Source organism: Orcinus orca, chromosome 18 (assembly GCF_937001465.1).
Source record: "Orcinus orca chromosome 18, mOrcOrc1.1, whole genome shotgun sequence".
Classification (NCBI taxonomy): domain Eukaryota; kingdom Metazoa; phylum Chordata; class Mammalia; order Artiodactyla; family Delphinidae; genus Orcinus; species Orcinus orca.
The window spans coordinates 77,121,094-77,140,089 of NC_064576.1; the positions used below are offsets into that span (position 1 = coordinate 77,121,094).

The following is an 18,996-nucleotide window of genomic DNA, read 5'->3' on the forward strand; positions in this document are numbered from 1 at the left end:
ACAGACATAGAAAACAAACTTTACCAGAGGGGAAAATGGAGGGGAGGGATAAATTAGGAGTTTTAGATTAACATATACACACTACTATATATAAAATAAATAACCAACAGGGATCTACTGTACAGCACAGGGAACTATACTCAATATTTTGTATTAACCTATAAGGGAAAAGAATCTGAAAAAGAACAGATGTGTATATGTATAACTGAATCACTTTGCTGTGCACCTGAAACTAACACAACATTGTAAATCAACTATACTTGAATTTCTTAAAAAAGAAAGAAAAAGAAAATACTTTGAGATGAATGAAAATGAAGACATAATACATCAAAAGTTATAGAATGCAGCTAAAAGAGTGCTTAGAGGACAGTTTACAACAGTAAATACCTGTATTAATAAAGAAAAAGGTCTCAAAGCAGTAACCTAACCTGTCATCTTAAGGCACTGGAGAAAGAAGAGCAAACTAAACCTAAAGCAAGCAAAAGAAAGGAAATAACAAAGATGATAGATAAAGAAAATAGAGGCTAGAAAAAGTAGAGGAAAATCAATGAAACTAAAAGCTGTTTCTTTGAAAAGAGGTGTCAAAAGTTGAAAAAACTTTAGCTAAATTGACCAAGGGAAAAAAAAGAGAAAACTCAAAACTATTAGAAAACGGTGAAAGAGGGAGCATTACTAACAACCTTAACAGAAGTCAAAAGGATCATAAAGGAATACATAAAGGATCATAAAGGAATCATAAGGATCCTAAAAGATCATAAAGGAACACAATTGTGTGCAAATAACTTAGATCATAAAGGATCGTAAAGGAATACAATGAACAACTGTATGCAAATAACTTAGATGAAATGGGCAAATTCCGTTTTTCTCTGATTCTGTGGATTATCATTTCACTCTCTTCATCGTGTCCTTTGATACACAAAAGTTTTTAATTTTGATGAAGTCATATGTATTTGTTTTACTTTTGTTGACTATATTTTTAGTGTCATAGTTGAGAAAATATTGCCAAATACAAAGTCATAAAGATTTGCCCCTGTTTTATAGTTTTAACTATTGAGGTTAGGTCTTTGATCCATTTTAAGTTAATTTTTGTAAGTGGTGTAAAGTAAAAGGTTGCAACTTCATTCTTTTGCATGTGGCTCTCTGTTTATTATTTATTATCTAATTATTTTTATCTGTTATCTAATGATCTGATTATTCATTTGTTGAAAAGAGTGTTGTTTCCCCCATTGAATTTTCCTGGCTTCCTTGTCAATATCCAAAATAAATGTATAGGTTTATTTCCAAACTCTCAATTCTGTTTTGTTGTTCTGTATGTGTATCCTTTGCTAGTACCACACAGGCCTGATTACTGTAGCTTTGTATTAGGGTTTGAAATCAGGAAGTCTGAATCCTCCAACTTTGTTCTTTTTCAAGATTCTTTTAGCTATTCAAGGTCTCTTGAAATTCCATATGAATTTTAGGATGGCCTTTTCTGTTTCTTCAAAAAGCACCGTTGGGGCTTCCCTGGTGGTGCAGTGGTTGAGAGTCTGCCTGCTGATGCAGGGGACACGGGTTCGTGCCCCGGTCTGGGAAGATCCCACATGCCGCAGAGCGGCTGGGCCCGTGAGCCATGGCCGCTGAGCCTGCGCGTCCGGAGCCTGTGCTCCACAACGGGAGAGGCCACAACAGTGAGAGGCCCACGTACTGTTAAAAAAAAAAAAAAGCACCATTGGAATTGTGATAGGGATTGCAATGAATAGAAAGATTGCTTTTTGTAGTACTGTCATCCTAACAATATTAGGTCTTCCACTCCATTAACACAAGATGTCTTTCCATGTATCTAAATCTTTAATTCTTCCATCAAGTTTTATAGCTTTTACTGTGCAAGTTTTACACCTCTTTGGTTAAATTTATTCCCCAATATTTAATTCTTTGTGATGCTATTGCAAATGGAATTGTTTTCTTAATTTCATTATGGGATTACTCATTGCTAGTATATAGAAATACAACTGATTTATGTGTGTTGATTTTGTATGCTATAACTTTGATAAATTCACTCATTAGCTCTAACAGTTTTTTGTGAATTTCTTAAGATTTCCTGCATAATGAGATCATGTTTTCTATGAGCAGATTTAACTGGACTTGTTCCTTTCCTATTTGGAAGCTTTTTATTTCTTTTTCCTGCCTAATTACTCTGGCTAGAAGTTCTAGTCACATGTTAAATAGAAGTGGCAAAAGCAGCATCCTTTTCTTGTTCCTAATGTTTCTGTTAAAGCTTTCAGTCTTCATCGTTGAGTATGATGTTAGCTCTCATATTACATATGTGTGCCCTTTATAATGTTAAGGAAGGTCTCTTCTATTCCTAGTTTATTGGGTGTTTTTACCATGAAAAGGTGTTAGATTTTGTCAGATGCTTCTCTTTTTTTTTTAGACCAATTTTTATACTGTTTTTCCACTTAACATTTTTATTTATTTATTTTATTATTTATGGCTGTGTTGGGTCTTCGTTTCTGTGTGAGGGCTTTCTCTAGTTGCGGCAGGCGGGGGCCACTCTTCATCGCGGTGCGCGGGCCTCTCGCTATCGCGGCCTCTCTTGTTGCGGAGCACAGGCTCCAGACGCGCAGGCTCAGTAATTGTGGCGCACGGGCCCAGTTGCTGTGCGGCATGTGGGATCGTCCCAGACCAGGGCTCGAACCCACGTCCCCTGCATTGGCAGGCCGACTCTCAACCACTGTGCCACCAGGGAAGCCCTGTCAGATACTTCTTTTGCATCTATTGAGATGATCTTGTGGGGGTTTTCTTTCATTCTATTAATGTGGTCTATTGCATGGATTGATTTTCATATCTTGAACCACCTTGCATTCCAGTGATAAATCCCATTTGCTCATGGTGTATAATGCTTTTAATGGACTGTTAGATTCTGTTTTCTAGTATTTTTTTGAGAAATTTTACACCAATATTAATAAAAGATAGTGGTAGCCTGTAGTAGTTTTCTTTCCTTGTTTGTGTCTAGCTTTGGTATCAGAGTAGTGCTGGTCTCTTAGAATGAGTTCACACATGTTACCTCCTCTTCAGATTTTGGAAGAGTTTGAGGAGGATTGGTGTTAATTCTTTAAATGTTTGGTAGGATTCACTAGTGAGACCATTGGCCCTGGGCTTTTCTTTGTTGGGAAGTTGTTTTTTGTTTGTTTCTTTTTGTGGTATGCAGGCCTCTCACTGCCGTGGTGTCTCCCGTTGCGGAGCACAGGCTCCGGACGCGCAGGCTCAGCGGCCATGGCTCACGGGCCCAGCCGCTCCGCGGCATGTGGGATCTTCCCGGACCGGGGCGCGAACCTGTGTCCCCTGCATCGGCAGGCGGACTCTCAACCACTGCGCCACCAGGGAAGCCCCGTTGGGAAGTTTTTGGTTACTGATTCACACTCCATACTTGTTTGGATACATTCACATTTCCTATTTTTTACTGTGTTCCGTAAGTTTCAGCATGCTGGTTTATAGTGTTGTTCGCATTCTCTAGTTCTTTACTGATCTTCTCTGTGGCGGTTCTGTCCATTGTTGAAAGTAGAGTATTGAAATCTATTATTGTCGAACTGTCTTTTTTCCCTTCAAGTCTGTCAGTTAGGCAACTTTCTAAAAGCATATGAAGAGTGAGATCCCATTTTTCCTTGTTTATATATATGTGTAAGTAACATACAGTCTGCAAGGATATTCGCCACATTGCTAGTAGTTCACTCTTACTTTTGGAATTACCAGTTTTTGTATTTTCTTTTTGTCTTGTAATTTTCTAATTCATCAGCAACAAATATTTGTTATTTGCATTAAAAAGAAAAAGTGAAAAATATGTCTTAGGGGCTTCCCTGGTGGCGCAGTGGTTGAGAGTCCGCCTGCCGATGCAGGGGACACGGGTTCGTGCCCTGGTCCGGGAAGATCCCACGTGCCGCGGAGCGGCTGGGCCCATGAGCCATGGCCGCTGAGCCTGTGCGTCCAGAGCCTGTGCTCCGCAACGGGAGAGGCCACAGCAGTGAGAGGCCCATGTACCGCAAAAAAAAAAAAAAGTCTTAAAGAAATCTACATTTAGAAGGTGAGTGAAGCAAGAAGAGCCAGTTACAGAGATTTTTTAAATAAGACCATTGGCCACGGATGAGAGTGCAGTGTCACGGGAGCAGGAAGTGTTTGGTCAGTAGTGTGGTGTCCAGAAAGATCCAGTAGGATGGGAATTGGGGAGAGGCTGTTGGATTTGGTCATCAGCATGGGTCACCAGGACCTTTGGTAGATCGGTGTCAAGAGAGTGGTGGACAGTTAAAGAATTAGAAAGAAATGAAAATGACAGGTATAGATTGCTTTTTCTAAAAATTTTTATCTGAAAGGTACAAAACAGGATGATATTATGAAAGAAAACAAAGGATAATGAAAGAATTTTTTAGAAATACTTAATAGGCAAACAGTTCTTGTTTATCAGAAATGTCTGTGCTGTGACCTGTATTGTAATTTATTCTAATTTTTTCATTTAGGGTTTCAAGTGGAGGTTGTAAAAGCTTGATTAGCAGAATATTAACATATCATATACTTGTAAACAGTATGTGTTAATGTCTGTTTTCTCTTTACCTGACTCAGTGGTTCACTCCTTTGACTTTCTCTCACAAACATTTGTATTTTCTTCCTCATGTAACAGGAGCTATTTAGTCTTGTGCTCAGTGTCGTCGAAGAATTTGCCCCGTTTTATGTTCTTTCAAGAATTTTCCTGGGAGTTCCCTAGTGACCTAGTGGTTAGGATTCCGGGCTTTCACTGCCGTGGCCCTGGTTCAATCCCTGATTGGGGAACTGAGATCCCACAAGCCGTGCAGCACAGCCCCCCCACGAAAAAAAAAAAAAAGAATTTTCTCCCATTTTATGTTCTTTCAATTGAATCGAAGTTTTACTTCGCTCTACTTTGTTTTAGCCATAGACCCAGGTTCTTCTAATGAAGTTCAAAGTTTACATGGCTTTTTCTTTCTTTCATTGTTGTTGTTTTTATGCAACCCTTGATTCAACCAATTTAGGTTCTTATAATGTTTCCACTTTATTATTCATTGGAATGCAGTTAAACTCTATCAGAAGGCATTTAGCTAAATGAAGAATTGAGTAATTTTGAAGGCCGAATAATACATCCTTTATGCATATGATGTCCTTCCTCTTCATTTTTCATCATGGATAAGAAGACGAAGAATCTTGGTTGCATTCCTACGGATCATGATGAACAGCAAAACAAGAAAAAAGGGAGGCACCCCAATGACCCGTGATCCTCATGTGTAAACAGAAAGAAATAAAGCAGTCTGAAATGTATTAGCTCCTAAACTTATTTTTACCTGGTATTTATCTTCCTGGACTTCTTACAAATAATATACTTTATTTATGATGGGGCTTATTTGAACCCTCTCCCCACGCCTCTTTCAGGTGGATGCTGGCTCTTTGTTCTCCTTCATTATTTCTTAGGTTTGGGGGAGATCAGTGTCACCCTAATCCCTTACTGCACACTCAGAAAACCATAAAAACGTGCTCCTTTCAGAATTAGGTTATCTAGCTAAAACACCATCTTCCCTTATTTAAGTTCTTTTCTATTGAATTCCAAGCTTTGATGCTGTTTTCTACTAAATGTCGTTAGCCTTACAGTACTTAGTTCTCAATTTTAGTGACCTTCGTTCTTATCATTCACCTCCCATGTCCATTACTTAGAATTGCCCCAGTTTTGAAATCCCAAAATACAGAATCCCACTTTACCCACTTTCTCATACCCAGCATACCTATTCTTGACTTCATAAAAGCTTCTGCTCTCAGTTATCCCATTTTTCCCAAGTTCTCAACTCCTTCTGGACCTTCTTCCTTCCCTGTAGCCACATGGTTTGTCATTTTGTCACTCTTTAATAATTGCTTCCCAGTATCTTTCCCCTTTGTCCTTATTGAACCTAGACTGCTGTGAACTGTTGGAGAAAATCCCATGGTTATGCAGATTGGAGCCACTAAATTCATGTTCTTCAACTTGGCCTAGATTCTCCAAGGCATTTACACATCGCTGCCTAGCCTTCTGCCAGCGCTGCTCCCTGCCCTGCTGAGACTCGTTCCTCCACCACCCTCTCTGCATCTCCTTCCCTCGTTCTCTCTGCCTCTACCGTCTCAGTGTCTGAAGCTTACAGACCCTCTTGTGTCTTTACTGCCTTGACGACCCCAGCACAGTCAGCCCCGCCAGCTACTCGCTTTCCAGCGGGCGGCCCCTGCTCTCGCGGCCTGCACCACAGTCTGGCTTCCTGCCTCCCCTCTCTGCTGACTATTCTCTTGAACGTCAGCGGTGGCCCCCAAATGGCCAAGACGGGCGGCTGCTGTTCGCCTGACTCTTGACTGACCCTCTAGCAGCACTTGCTGCTGTGGACGTCTCTCCCTGGGCGCCTGTGGTTTTGTTCTCAGCGATGTGTTCCTGCCGTCTGTTTCCTTTGTGCTTCCTCTTCCTACCAGCGCCTAAATGCTCCCTCCCTTCAGCGCTGCTCCCTTAGACACAGTCCCCCAGGGGGTTATTGCTGCTCACGGCTTCACCGTTGTCGCTTCAGGGTCGTTTTTCTTGTCTCAAACTCTCCGCTGGCCCCTAGAAGCTCTGGTCTCGCTGTGCATCAGGCACTTACATTCGTGCGTTATCCCCACAGGCATCTGGAACTCAGCGCATCCGAAACTGAAGCCCGCTTCCTCCCCATCACACCCTTTCCGGTGCCCCCTTTCCCTGCGGTGGCGCTCCCCCAGCTCACTCAGGCTGTGGGGAGTTTTCGTGGACATGTCCAGCTGCCTCGTGTTTTGTATCTGCTCCGTCACCAAGAGCAGCTTATTCTTCCTCCTCCACTTCTCTTCTCTGTCCTTCTCTGTGTCCTCTGTGTCTTTTGCTCAGGGTAGGCCCTCAGCACTTCTCCCCAGATTATTGCGAAGGACTCCTTTCCTTCAGGCTGGACCTCCTTCTTCTGAACAACACACTGATCCTTTTACTCTCCGTAAACGCGTTTAGCGGTTCTAGGAGCTCTTAACTTACTGCTCGGAGCCCTCTTGCTCTGACTTGTGCCTGTGTCTATCCTGCGGGTGGTACCCTTTGGTTCTGTCATACAGAGCAACTTAAAAACCAACTCTTCCATTTAAAGCTCTTTATGTAAGACAGCAACAATATGTCGTTGTCATGAGGAAAGCACTTAAATTTTACTTGGAGGAATGTTATTAAAAGTCAAATTTCTTATGACTTTTTCTCACAGTAATTTTAGCATGCAGCTCATTTTAGTAGAATATGATGTTTATTGTATTCCTTCTACATTGCAATTTTATTGAATTAATTTTAGCATCTTCAGAATTAAAAATTTGCTGAAAATGTGTTTAAGGGTACCATAATGAGGCTTTATATTATTAGAAAGATTATCTTATATTAGAAAATGTTGTGGTCAAGCATAATTTTCCTTCTTGCCTTAATGGCCTGCACGCTTAAATGTAATGTTCTGTTACTATGAAATGTGTACAGCTCTACCTTAGAACTAATGCTGTTGTAACAGCATAGAGAGAGCGTTTATACTGTGTCTTTCTACCTTAGTAACTTTTGTTAAGGACACATTATTTCCATTTGTTTAGTCAGACGGAGCTGCATTTTTATCCAGCTGACCAAAGCAAGGCAGGATGCACAGAAGTCAGTGAAGGATGCGTCAGGGTTCTTTTACCTCATTTGCAGGCACTGCGGTGGAAAATGCAGGACAGACCGACTGCTGACTCGCCAGCGCAAACAGCAGTGACGAGACTGTCCAGCTCCCCAAGAGCCACAAGATAAATGCCTGCCCCTCTTTCCAGAGGCTTTTGTTACAAGCACAGTGCTGTGCTCACATCTCAGCCCCATCTTATTCCACTCTGCTGCCCTTTTAATCCCTCTTACCTTGTTCAGTTATTTTCCATAGCACTTGTCACACCCTAATGTTTACTATAATATGTATTTACAATTTCCTTACTTTTGAAGTTTACTGTTTATTGTCTGTTTCTCCCCCTAGAGCGCCTGCTCCGTGACAGGAATGTGTGTCCCTTGTGCTCAGTGACATAAACAAAATACCCAGAGTAGTGCTCGGCACATAGTAGGTATTCATTCATTCACAGGAGTTTCTGTCAGGCGTCCAAGAGGAAGTGTTGAGTGAGCAGTTAGATGTACAAGTAGGAGAGAGAACGGAACTGAAATGTAGGTTGAAGACTCTTCAGTGGATTCATGAGAGCTGAGACTTCATGAGGTTGCAAAAGCGAGTTTAGATGGGAAAGGTGGGTGGAAGGAATGAGCTCTGGGATGACCCAGCATTTACAAGTTGGGGAGAGTAAGTGGGAGCAGCTAAAAGGTAGTGTGATTCCATTTATATGAAGTGTCCATCATAGGCAGATCTGTAGAGACAAAGTAGATCCGTGGTTGCCCACAAGTAGGGGAAGAGGAGTGACTGCTAATGGGTTTTCCGTTCTTCTGGCGGGTAATGAAAATGTTCTGAAAGTAGGTGGTGGTGATGGTTGTACCACTCTGAATATACTAAAAACCATTGAACTATACAGTTTCAATGGACGGATTTTGTGATATATGAAGTATATCGCAATAAAGCTATAAAAACATATAAAAATACCAATCCTTGTTCCCAGTTGAAAATATTAATTTTAAAATTATTTTCATGGAAATGACTCTGACAAGTACAGGTTTCTGGTAACTGACCATACTGCTGAACTGAATGAATAAGCATTTTCAGAACTCTAATGGAAAACTGATGAATTCATAACAGTGCTAACAAAAGACCAAGATGAAAAAAAATTAATTACATGGGACTGAGTGAACTGATGAGGATGATTATAATTTTTGTGACTTTCTGTTTGAATAAAAAAAAAAAATCCCACAAGGACCCAGAGGCAAAAAAACATACAAATCAATTTTCACTGCAGAGTAAAGGAGCTGTTACAATGGAGGATTCCTGGACTGAATGTCAATATTATGACACAGTGTGAGTGTGTTTCGTGTTTGGTAATTGCAGTCATTGTTGCTTTTGTTGTGGCCATCCATTTACAATGCTTGGTATCAGTTTATTTATCTCTTGTAAAAATAAAATACAGTGTGTGTGTGTGTGGAAAAAAATGAATACAGCAAATAAATAAATAAATAAATAAAATTATTTGCAAAAAATAAATGGAGACGCTAAAATAATAAAAACATGACTCTTTTTTTTTTTTTTTTTTTTGCGGTACGCGGGCCTCTCACTGTCGTGGCCTCTCCCGTTGTGGAGCACAGGCTCCGGACGCGCAGGCTCAGCGGCCATGGCTCACGGGCCCAGCCGCTCCACGGCATGTGGGATCTTCCCGGACCGGGGCACGAACCCGTGTCCCCTGCATCGGCAGGCGGACTCTCAACCACTGCGCCACCAGGGAAGCCCAAACATGACTCTTTCTATGCATTTCCAATATCAGAGAACTCATTGTGGGTCTAAACCGAAACATATTCATCTAGGTCAATTCTTACAGAAGAGTGAACTGATTTGTAGGAGCCATCTCAGGAGTTTTAAAAGCACAGATTGCTGATAAATTCATTTGCCAAAAAAATTAGCTGCTTAGGCTTCCAAGGACTCACTAAGCAGTCTCCTTCCCATCCAATCAGTACGTGGGTAAGAGTGGGCTGTGAGCACACTGCCCTGGCAGCATCTGAGTGCTGACCCATCTCCACACGTAAATACTTTCTCCTCTCCCGGTCTTCTTGTAAACACACACATGCACACACATACCTAAGATGGGGCGTGGTGAGCACGTCCATAGTCGTCAGACTGCAGGGTGGCAAATAGTTTGTCTGTCCCCTACCTAGCTCATGACCCCTCACCCTGACTGGGGAGGATGCATTTTCCTGTGTGAGAAGAACAGGTTTAAAGCCCACGGGCCATGCTTTTATTTCTTAAAGACAGATTTCTCCTCCTTGGAAGGATATTCAGGAGGGTCAGTTTCCCTCTACCCTTATATTCTTATGCTTTTAATCAGCTTACTTATTGTTGTTCTCTGAATGATATAAAAAGGAATCATTAAAAAGAAGGGGTGAGGGGCTTCCCTGGTGGCGCAGTGGTTGAGAGTCTGCCTGCCGATGCAGGGGACGCGGGTTCGTGCCCTGGTCCGGGAAGATCCCACATGCCGCAGAGCGGCTGGGCCCGTGAGCCTGGCCGCTGAGCCTGTGCGTCCGGAGCCTGTGCTCCGCAACGGGAGAGGCCACAACAGTGAGAGGCCCGCGTACCGCAAAAAAAAAAAAAAAAATCATTCTAAATATGAGATTCTTTGGAATTACATCCAATGTAAGCCTACTTTACCGGGCTTGTATACAACAAATAAAAAGTAAAAATTAAGACGTTTAATTCTAAAATGATTCAACTTTTCATTCAGCATCCTGAGAAAAAAATTAAAACTTGGATTCTGTTTTCTAACATTCATATACATATGACTTCTGGCTTATTTTTGTGATTGTTGTCATAAGAAACTGGAAGAACTGTTCACTGTATGTATTTCAAAGGTCATTTATCAACAGTTTGTACGGTTTTGGAATGTGGCATCAAGAAGCATTAGCCTGGAAGGTTTATTCCCCAGTGCCAAGCTCGGTCCACACTGAAGCGCTGAGCTCTGGTCCCAGCTTCATCCTGTGGCGTCTTTATCAAGTGGAGGCTGTGGCACGAAGAACAACTTTAATCCCTCATAAGGACAGCTGGTTTCCATGGTGTTTGGGGACATGGGGAACCTGACACACAGAGCAGCCCAGATCAGATCAGTCTGGTGTTTAATTTCACACCAAAATGAAAATCCTGGAGGATGTAAACAATAAATGTGACACGCACCCTCAGAGAGTCTCCGGTCTAGTCTTGGGGACAAAATTGATGCCCCCCTTACGAGTTCTTCTTAAGCTTCCATCTTCAAGTCGTCCTCTCTCCTCCTTGCCTTCTTCCTCGAGGACCTTGCCCCCATCAGTGACTTAGCTGTGCCTGAACACTGACTTTTTCACGTGTGTGTCTCCAGACCAGACCTCTCATCTGACCAGCTTCTCGCCTAGGAAGTGCCAGAGGCATCTCAGGTCAGCAACCGTAAACGTGCTGTGGGTGCCCTGCGCCTCCCCGCCCGCCGTCCCTCTGCTGGTGAACGGCCCCGTCACGGTCTCTCGTTCGACCGTGTTCCCGGACTGGCACAGTGCCTGGCACAAGTATTTATTAAACAGCTTAATAAGTAAATATATCAACAGTTATTATATAATGAAATGATGAGTTATAATCCACACCTTTATTAAAAATTTTATTGGCTACACCTCATGTAAGAGGCACTGTGTTAGGCCTTGGGGATGTAGTGGTAAATAAAACAGATATTAATGGAATTCACAATCTAGTGTAGAGTTGGGGTAATAGACTATCTAATGTGGTAGTTTCATCAGAGAGCTGGAGGAATCATGACTTCACAAAGGGTGTGAGAAAAATGGATACATTTCCTTAAGCAAACAACAAAAGGGAGAAGAATATTCCCTCTGAGGGGATAAATCTGTTAAGATGCTGCAGCAGGTTGTATTTCCAAAAATGGCTGCAACGGTATTTCTGGTCCCGTATGCTCTTCCAGAACTTTGTCAGCCCCCATCAAGAGGTGGGACCTGTATCCCCTCTCCGTGACCTTTGCGACTTCCACTCCTAGAGATGCATGGATGTGACAGTGTGGCACTTTGAAGGCTAGGTCCTAAAAGGCCATGTGGGCCTACAGCCAGTTGCTAGTATCGTTCTTAATAGTAAAAGATTAGATGCTTTGCCTCTGAGATCAGGGAGTAGGCAAGGCTGTCCACTCTCACGGCTTGTATTCACCATGCTACCGGAAGTAGCGACCAGTGCAAAAAGGCAAGGAAAAGAAATGAGACCTACAGATTTAAAAGGGAAAGGGAAGTTGTCTTTGTTCAGAGACATGATTATGTAGAAAATCTCAAAGTATCCACAAATAATAAGACTACTAAACTAGTAAGGGAGTTGTCAAGGTCATAGGACACAGCACCTCTGTATGAAAATCGGTTGTATTTCTGTACACCAGCATCTCCGCTGTGTCGTGGCCTTATACTTTGTCCTACACACTCCAGCAAAGGACCTGATCGCAGCTCAAAGAGAAAGTAGAGGTCGTGAGATAGCAACACCCCCTTCACAACCATGGCGCTCTTCCACCTCATGGCGGGGGTGGGGGGGCACCGCAGGGCCTGCTGTGTTGGCAGAGGGTTCCAGCCCTTCCATCTCAGGCCCGATTCACCTGCTAGTCCCGGAACGCTTTCAGCCCCACTTTTCTGGGCTAATTCCTGCTAATCTGTCAGGTCTTAACTTAAGCAGCTCTCATTTGGAGAAGCTTTTCCTCACCTTCCCCGCTCCCCATTGTTTAGTTTCTTAGCTTTCTATTTCCCCCTTTATATCAGTTTTCAAGCTGTAATTAAATTATTTGTTATGTATAATGTTATTAATTATTTCACAGTGCTTAAGGTTGCAAAAAAGAAAGTCACATTTCTCGTTTTTCCATTCAAAAATGATGTAAATGTGGGCTTCCCTGGTGGCGCAGTGGTTGAGAGTCCGCCTGCCGATTCAGGGGACACGGGTTCGTGCCCCGGTCCGGGAAGATCCCACGTGCCGCGGAGCGGCTGGGCCCGTGAACCATGGCCGCTGAGCCTGCGCGTCCGGAGCCTGTGCTCCGCAACGGGAGAGGCCACAGCAGTGAGAGGCCCGCGTACCGAAAAAAAAAAAAAAAAGATGTAAATGTATTTCAAGAAGCGACTTATCAAAGTTGGCAAGGAGGCCAGTTTTAGGCATTTTAGGGCATCACATTTGTCTTCCTCTAGAAGAAATGCCAACCAGAGGTCATCTCTGGCTCTCACTATTTAAATATTCCAGCAAAATAAACAAGCCATATGCTTTGTTGAAAGAAAATAGCACCACTGAAATTTGCCTTCCTTTTTTTCCTCCAGTTATCACTTTTATTAGTGATATTCGGGAGCTCAGTCACTTTGCTAATGTGCTATTTTCTGCCTTGATTTCCATCATAGCTGAGACTGAATTCAAGCAAGTGTGTAATCAGCTCTTATACCAATTCTAATATTGATGCTAAGTTGTTCCATGTATTTATGCAAGATGTGAAATGATGTAAATGTCTCTACTGTGTAATTTTTATGTGTCAAAAGTCCACTTATCTCTAGCAAAATGAAGTTGAATTAGATACTATTAGCAATGTTTTTGTAGTTATGGTTATCAAATAACTTTATTTTGGCTACAGGCAAAGATTTATTTGACCTGTAACAACACTTAATATGTATTGTTGCAGTTTTACTTACTTTAAGTATTAAAATGGCTGTTTGCCTGTAACAAGATGTGCTTGTTCCTGGTTTTTAACTTCAGAAATCCTCTGTAAACAGTGAAAACCACGTGGTGGAATCTCCAGAGTAGGTGGAGACCTTTTAAAACACTCTACTTCTTGAGCCAAAATTCCATCATAGTGTTGAAGATTTATCCCTTCCCCTACCAAGAAAAGCTACAATGTATTTTCCATCCTTTCATACTAGCACAGTGAAGCAAGGCATCCTCAACTCTAGATCTGCCTTTTTTGCTGTTAAGTTTTTCCCATTCTGTTATTTTTATATGACAGCATAAATGTATATGAAATAGCTATGAAAACAATAAGAATGCGTTTCTTATGTGTGTGAAAATATTTACAAATAATGTGGCTGATTAGGGGTTAATATCCAAAATACATAAACAGCTCATTCAACTCAATCTCAAGAAAACAAAAGACACAATTAAAAGATGGGCAGGAGACCTGAATAGACATTTTTCCAGAGAAGACATACAGATGGCCAACAGGCACATGAAAAGATGCTTAACATTGCAAATCACCAGAGAAATGCAAACCAAAACTACAATGAGGTATCACCTCACACCAGTCAGAGTGGCCGTCCTCAAAAAGAACACAAATAACAAATGTTGGCGAGGATATGGAGAAAAGGGAACCCTCCTACACTGTTCGTGGGAATGTAAATTGATGCAGACACTGTGGAAGACCGTATAGAGGTTCCTCAAAAAAATAAAAATAGAACTACCATATGATCCAGCAATTCCACTCCTCGGTATGTATCCAAAGAAAACATTTGAAAAGATACATGCATCCAGATGTTCACAGCAGCACTATTTACAATTGCCAAGATACGGAAGCAACCCAGGTGTCCATCAATAGATGAATGGATAAAGATGATGTGGTGTATACATACAGTGGAATAGTACTCAGCCATAAAAGAGAATGAATTTTTGCCATTTGCAGCAATATAGATGGACCCAGAGGGCATTATGCTAAGTCAGACAGAGAAAGGCAAACACTATGTTATCACATATATGTGGAATCTAAACAATACAACAAATGAATGTAACAAAAAAGAGACAGACTCACAGATACAGAGAAAGCCAGTGGGGAAAGAGAAGAAGGAGAGGGGCAATATAGGGATAGGGGATTAAGAGATACAAACTACTCTGTGTAAAATAAGCTACAAGGATATACTCTACAGCAGCGGTCCCCAGCCCTTTTGGCACCAGGGACCGGTTTCGTGGAAGACAGTTTTTCCGCGGACCGGGACGGGGCGGGGGGGGGATGGTTCAGGCGGTGATGCGAGCGATCGGGGAGCAGATGAAGCTTCACACCCTCACCCGCCACTCACATCCTGCCGTGTGGCCTGGTTCCTCACAGGCCGCGGGGCCGATGCTGGTCCGCAGCCCGGGGTTTGGGGACCCCTGCTACAGCACAGGGAATATGACCAATATCTTACAATAACTATAAATGGAGTATAACCTATCAAAATTATTAATCACTATGTTTTATGTCTGAGACTAATATTGGACATCAACTCTACCTCAATTTTTTAAAAAGTAGGGGGGAGAGGACTGGCAAAAATGAATACATATATTTAAGTATATTTAATGTGTCTTTGTGTTGTTACTGTTGTCAGATGGACAAAGGTCATGCCCCTCGTGTAGCCGACCAGACCGCACCCCTCTTAAATCTGATACTTGGTCTCTCTCCTTGGGGAGCCCATAAACGAGTGGTCTAAAACCAGGCAGCCTGGGTGAGACGCACTAAGAAACCCCAGCAGAGGGTTCTGGGTTGGAAACACCACAGTCTCCTCTCTTACTCAGAGAAATGTTTATTGACTTAGGAGAAAGGAAGTAAGAAAGACAAGGTGTTCTCCTAGGAGCTCTGCCTTGTCTTTTTCTTTTTTAACCTAAAAATGAATTTTCTGTAACAGAGGTACCCCAGACTTTTTATCAGCAAAGGTAATTTCTTTACCATTTTCTAATATTCCATTTTGAAAAAAATTTTTTTCAAGACAAGTTCATTTAGTACATGGAGTCTCCATTTTTGATAATCAAATACATATACAGGTATCCGGCAGAACTTGTAGTCAACATGAAATTACCGGGTAACTTCTATCTATTTGATGATCTCATGTTATAATAGCATCTAACATTAGAATCGAGTTATTTGTCATTGGGTAACAATAGTTTATCAGTGACAATTTTTCCAAAACAGTAACTCCTAAGCTTACAAACATGGTCATAGATGTTTCTAAAAATTATATGGTCATGTTCACAATTAATGTTTTAATTATTAAAGCAAAAATAAAATCTAGATAATTTATTAACAGTAAATAATAGAATTTGTCCCCAGTAGATTTATAATCCAAATTTAAGCATCCCAAACTGCAAAAAGCCACATCTAAAAGTATTGTTTTTTTTCAACCTGTCACCTGAATTTTCACACACCATGTAATTGCACTGAACAAACTTCATGGATAATTTTGAGAGCAAGAAGGGAAGTTTGTGATGCATATGGCTTACATAAGAAATAAAATTAACAAAATATTTTTCAGTGTTCTAGATGTGTAAATGGCTTGAGGCTGTCTTCAGAAAAAGTCTCAACAAAAGAAGCAAGGTGATTGCTTTAGAATTACAGTGGATAAGAGGAAAATGAAGTCAGCCTAAAGACGATGGCGGAAAGCCTGAAAGAATTTTAATCTGTTATCCAGTAGGAAACTGTTAAAAGTAACATCACTTTAGAATGAACAGCCATCTTGGCCAGCCTTTACTTTTATTTTATTTATTTATTTGTTTATTTTATTTATTTATTTTTGGCTGCATTGGGTCTTCGTCGTTGCGCGCGGGCTTTCTCTAGTTGCGGCGAGCGGGCTTCTCTTGTTGGGGAGCATGGCGTCTAGGCACCCGGGCTTCAGTAGTTGTGGCACACGAGCTGAGTAGTTGTGGCTCGCAGGCTCTAGAGCGCAGGCTCAGTAATTGTGGTTCGCGGGCTTAGTTGCTCCACGGCATGTGGGATCTTCCCATACCAGGGCTTGAACCCGTGTCCCCTGCATTGGCAGGTGGATTCTTAACCACTGCGCCACCAGGGAAGCCCCTGACCAGCCTTTAGATCTGACTGCAGAGCTGTGACCTTAAGAACCTTTCAGGGTTAAAAAGGTAGCTTTCTGAAAGATGAATGTGTATTTTTTTAGTCAATGAAAGCAAAAGGAGACAGATTTTAATAATCATGTAAAGAAAGAAATAATGTTTGGCACAAACTTATTTCTCTTAGACAGCTATGATGAGTGAGAGATGGTTAGAAGGTTCCATATTTCTGGAAGGGAGTGAGTGAAAGTGAACATAGGTCTTACAAAGAACTACAGTGTTTGTGTTTACACTTAGAATTCTCTGGCTCATAACTTCTGTTTAAAGATATTAGCTGAAATTGCCAGACTTCTATTTTTTATAAATATTTAGTTATTTGTTTTGTCTTTTAAGTGATTTTCTTCTTAATGGAAGTTGAATTTTACCAAGGTATATGGGTACTAAATAATATTTCTTCTTTGCTATAGGTAAAACTTTAGTCAAGAGGCTGACAAATAAGGTAAGCGATGGAGGTGAAGGTCTTTTTTCTTTTTCTTTTTTTTTAAGATAGAAAATCCACTATTATAAGTTAAATTGAAAGATTTTAATATGTTTATTCAAAGGATATTGAGGACGTGCTGGCAGGAATCAAAGGAGCTGGTTGTGGATCAACTTTTTTTAGAGACCTTGGCGATAAAGGTAATTTTTATTTGTTTTACTTCTGTTTTATTTAACCAAAGTATTATTAAGGAATTAAGTTATGAGGTTTGCAGCTGCATATTGAAGAACATACATTAGAGAATCTGCAGAGAGAATGTTATAAGTGTGTTATTTAATAGATGTTTTTAAATCATAATAAAATACTCATTACATTTGAAGCAACTTTTTCTTAAACTCTTTGAGCAATCACAGAAAAATTATTTAAACATTGATTTCAGTAAGCTTGGAGAGAAAGGTGAGGCAGAGCATCAAGAATAAGGAGAGAAAGAAAAGAAGAAGAAAAAAGAGAAAAAAAGAGAAAATAAAAAGAGAAAAAAAAGAATAAGGAGAGATGGGCTTCCTTGGTGGTGCAATGATTTGGAATCCATCTGCCAGTGCAGGGGGCGCGGGTTCAATTGGTCTGGGAACTAAGATCCCACATGCTGCGGAGCAGCTAAGCCCGTGTGCCACAACTACTGAGCCTGCGTGCTGCAACTACTGAAGCCTGTGCACCTAGAGCCCGTGCTCTGCAACAAAAGAAGCCACCACAGTGAGAAGCCTGCACACCACAACAAAGAGTAGTAGCCCCCGCTCGCCACAACTAGAGAAAGCCCACGCATAGCAACGAAGACCCAATGCAGCCATAAATAAATACATACATACATAAATTTATTTATTTATTTATAAAAGAAAAAAAAGAGAAGAGAAAGGATTTGGGACTTCCCTGGTGGTCCAGTGGTTAAGAATCCGCCTTCCAATGCAAGGGACTCGGGTTCGATGCCTGGTTGTGGAACTAAGATTCCATATGCTGCAGGGCAGCTAAGCCCACGCACCACAACTAAGAGCCTGCACGCTGCAACAAAAGATCCCGAGTGCCGCAACTAAGACCTGACGCAGCCAAATAAATAAATATTTTTAAAAAAAAAAAAGAAGAAGAAGAAGAGAAAGGACTTCCCTGGCAGTCCAGTGGTTAAGACTCTGTGCTTCCACTGCAGGGGGTGCGGGTTTGATCCCTGGGCAGGGAAGTTCTGCATGCCGAGGGGTGCAGCCAGATAAGTAAGTAAAGTGATTATTCTAAAGTAAGAAGACAAAGCCTCAGAGATAGCGCAGAGGACACCAGCATTCACGGGAGCAGAGGAGGAGGAGGTGCCGTGCAGGAGAGGAGGCAGAGGCATCAGAGGGGGAGAGGGAGTCTCGGGAGCCTGGGAGGGAGGGAGCATCAGTGTGCAGGGCCCGTGAAGGAAGGGGGTTAGAACGTGGTTAGCACTGGCGGTGGGGAGGTGCTCCCGCGCGTCAGCAAGGGCAGGGGCGGTGCTGGGACGGGTTCTGGGGGCAGATTGCAGAGCGTGGAGGACAGTGGTGCGGGGCGGGGCGGGTGTGAGCTGGAGGCCGGTCCTGGCGGTCTGTGTTGCACGAAGGGCTTTGAGCGCACGTCTGGGTGTGAGGGGGCGGAGGGTGTGCAGAGCTCGGTGGAGGGCGCGCCCCTCAGCGGGGAGCTTTGCGTTGTACCGCGTGGGGAGGGATGATGTGCGGGTGTTTACCGCACATGTTTGCAGAGCAGGGCTGAGAAGTTGAGGCGGGTTTGGAGGGTGGCCCTGATTCCTTCGTAAAGTGGAGGGTGTGGAGAAAGTAGGAGGTTTGAAGTGGCCACCAGCTGGTTCTCCCCTGGCCGCGGGCAGGCCGGGAAGTACACAGAAGCATGCGGTTAGGGTGTTACTAGGCAAACACAGGGAAGAAAAGTCGTGGGCTAGGGGGTTAACGGTGTCGAGGGCAGCAGTTTTACTTAAAAACACGAGAGTCTTTAAGTAACAAGCCTTGGAGAGAAAAAAGTAAGATGGGAAGAGCGATGGAAAGAAAGTGGGAATTCAGGAGA

At 42.2% G+C, this 18,996-nt stretch overlaps 1 protein-coding gene across 2 annotated transcripts in view; it reads left to right on the forward strand.

Annotated features, from left to right (window-relative positions):
• Positions 1-18,996, forward strand: part of MICU2 (mitochondrial calcium uptake 2) — an 84,716-nt gene that overhangs the window by 31,269 nt on the left and 34,451 nt on the right. For both annotated transcript variants that reach the window (XM_033409422.2, XM_033409421.2), the window contains exons 3-4: positions 16,913-16,944; positions 17,048-17,123. In XM_033409422.2, the coding sequence (XP_033265313.1) occupies positions 16,913-16,944; positions 17,048-17,123 (108 nt within the window). The remainder of the gene's footprint in view (positions 1-16,912; positions 16,945-17,047; positions 17,124-18,996) is intronic.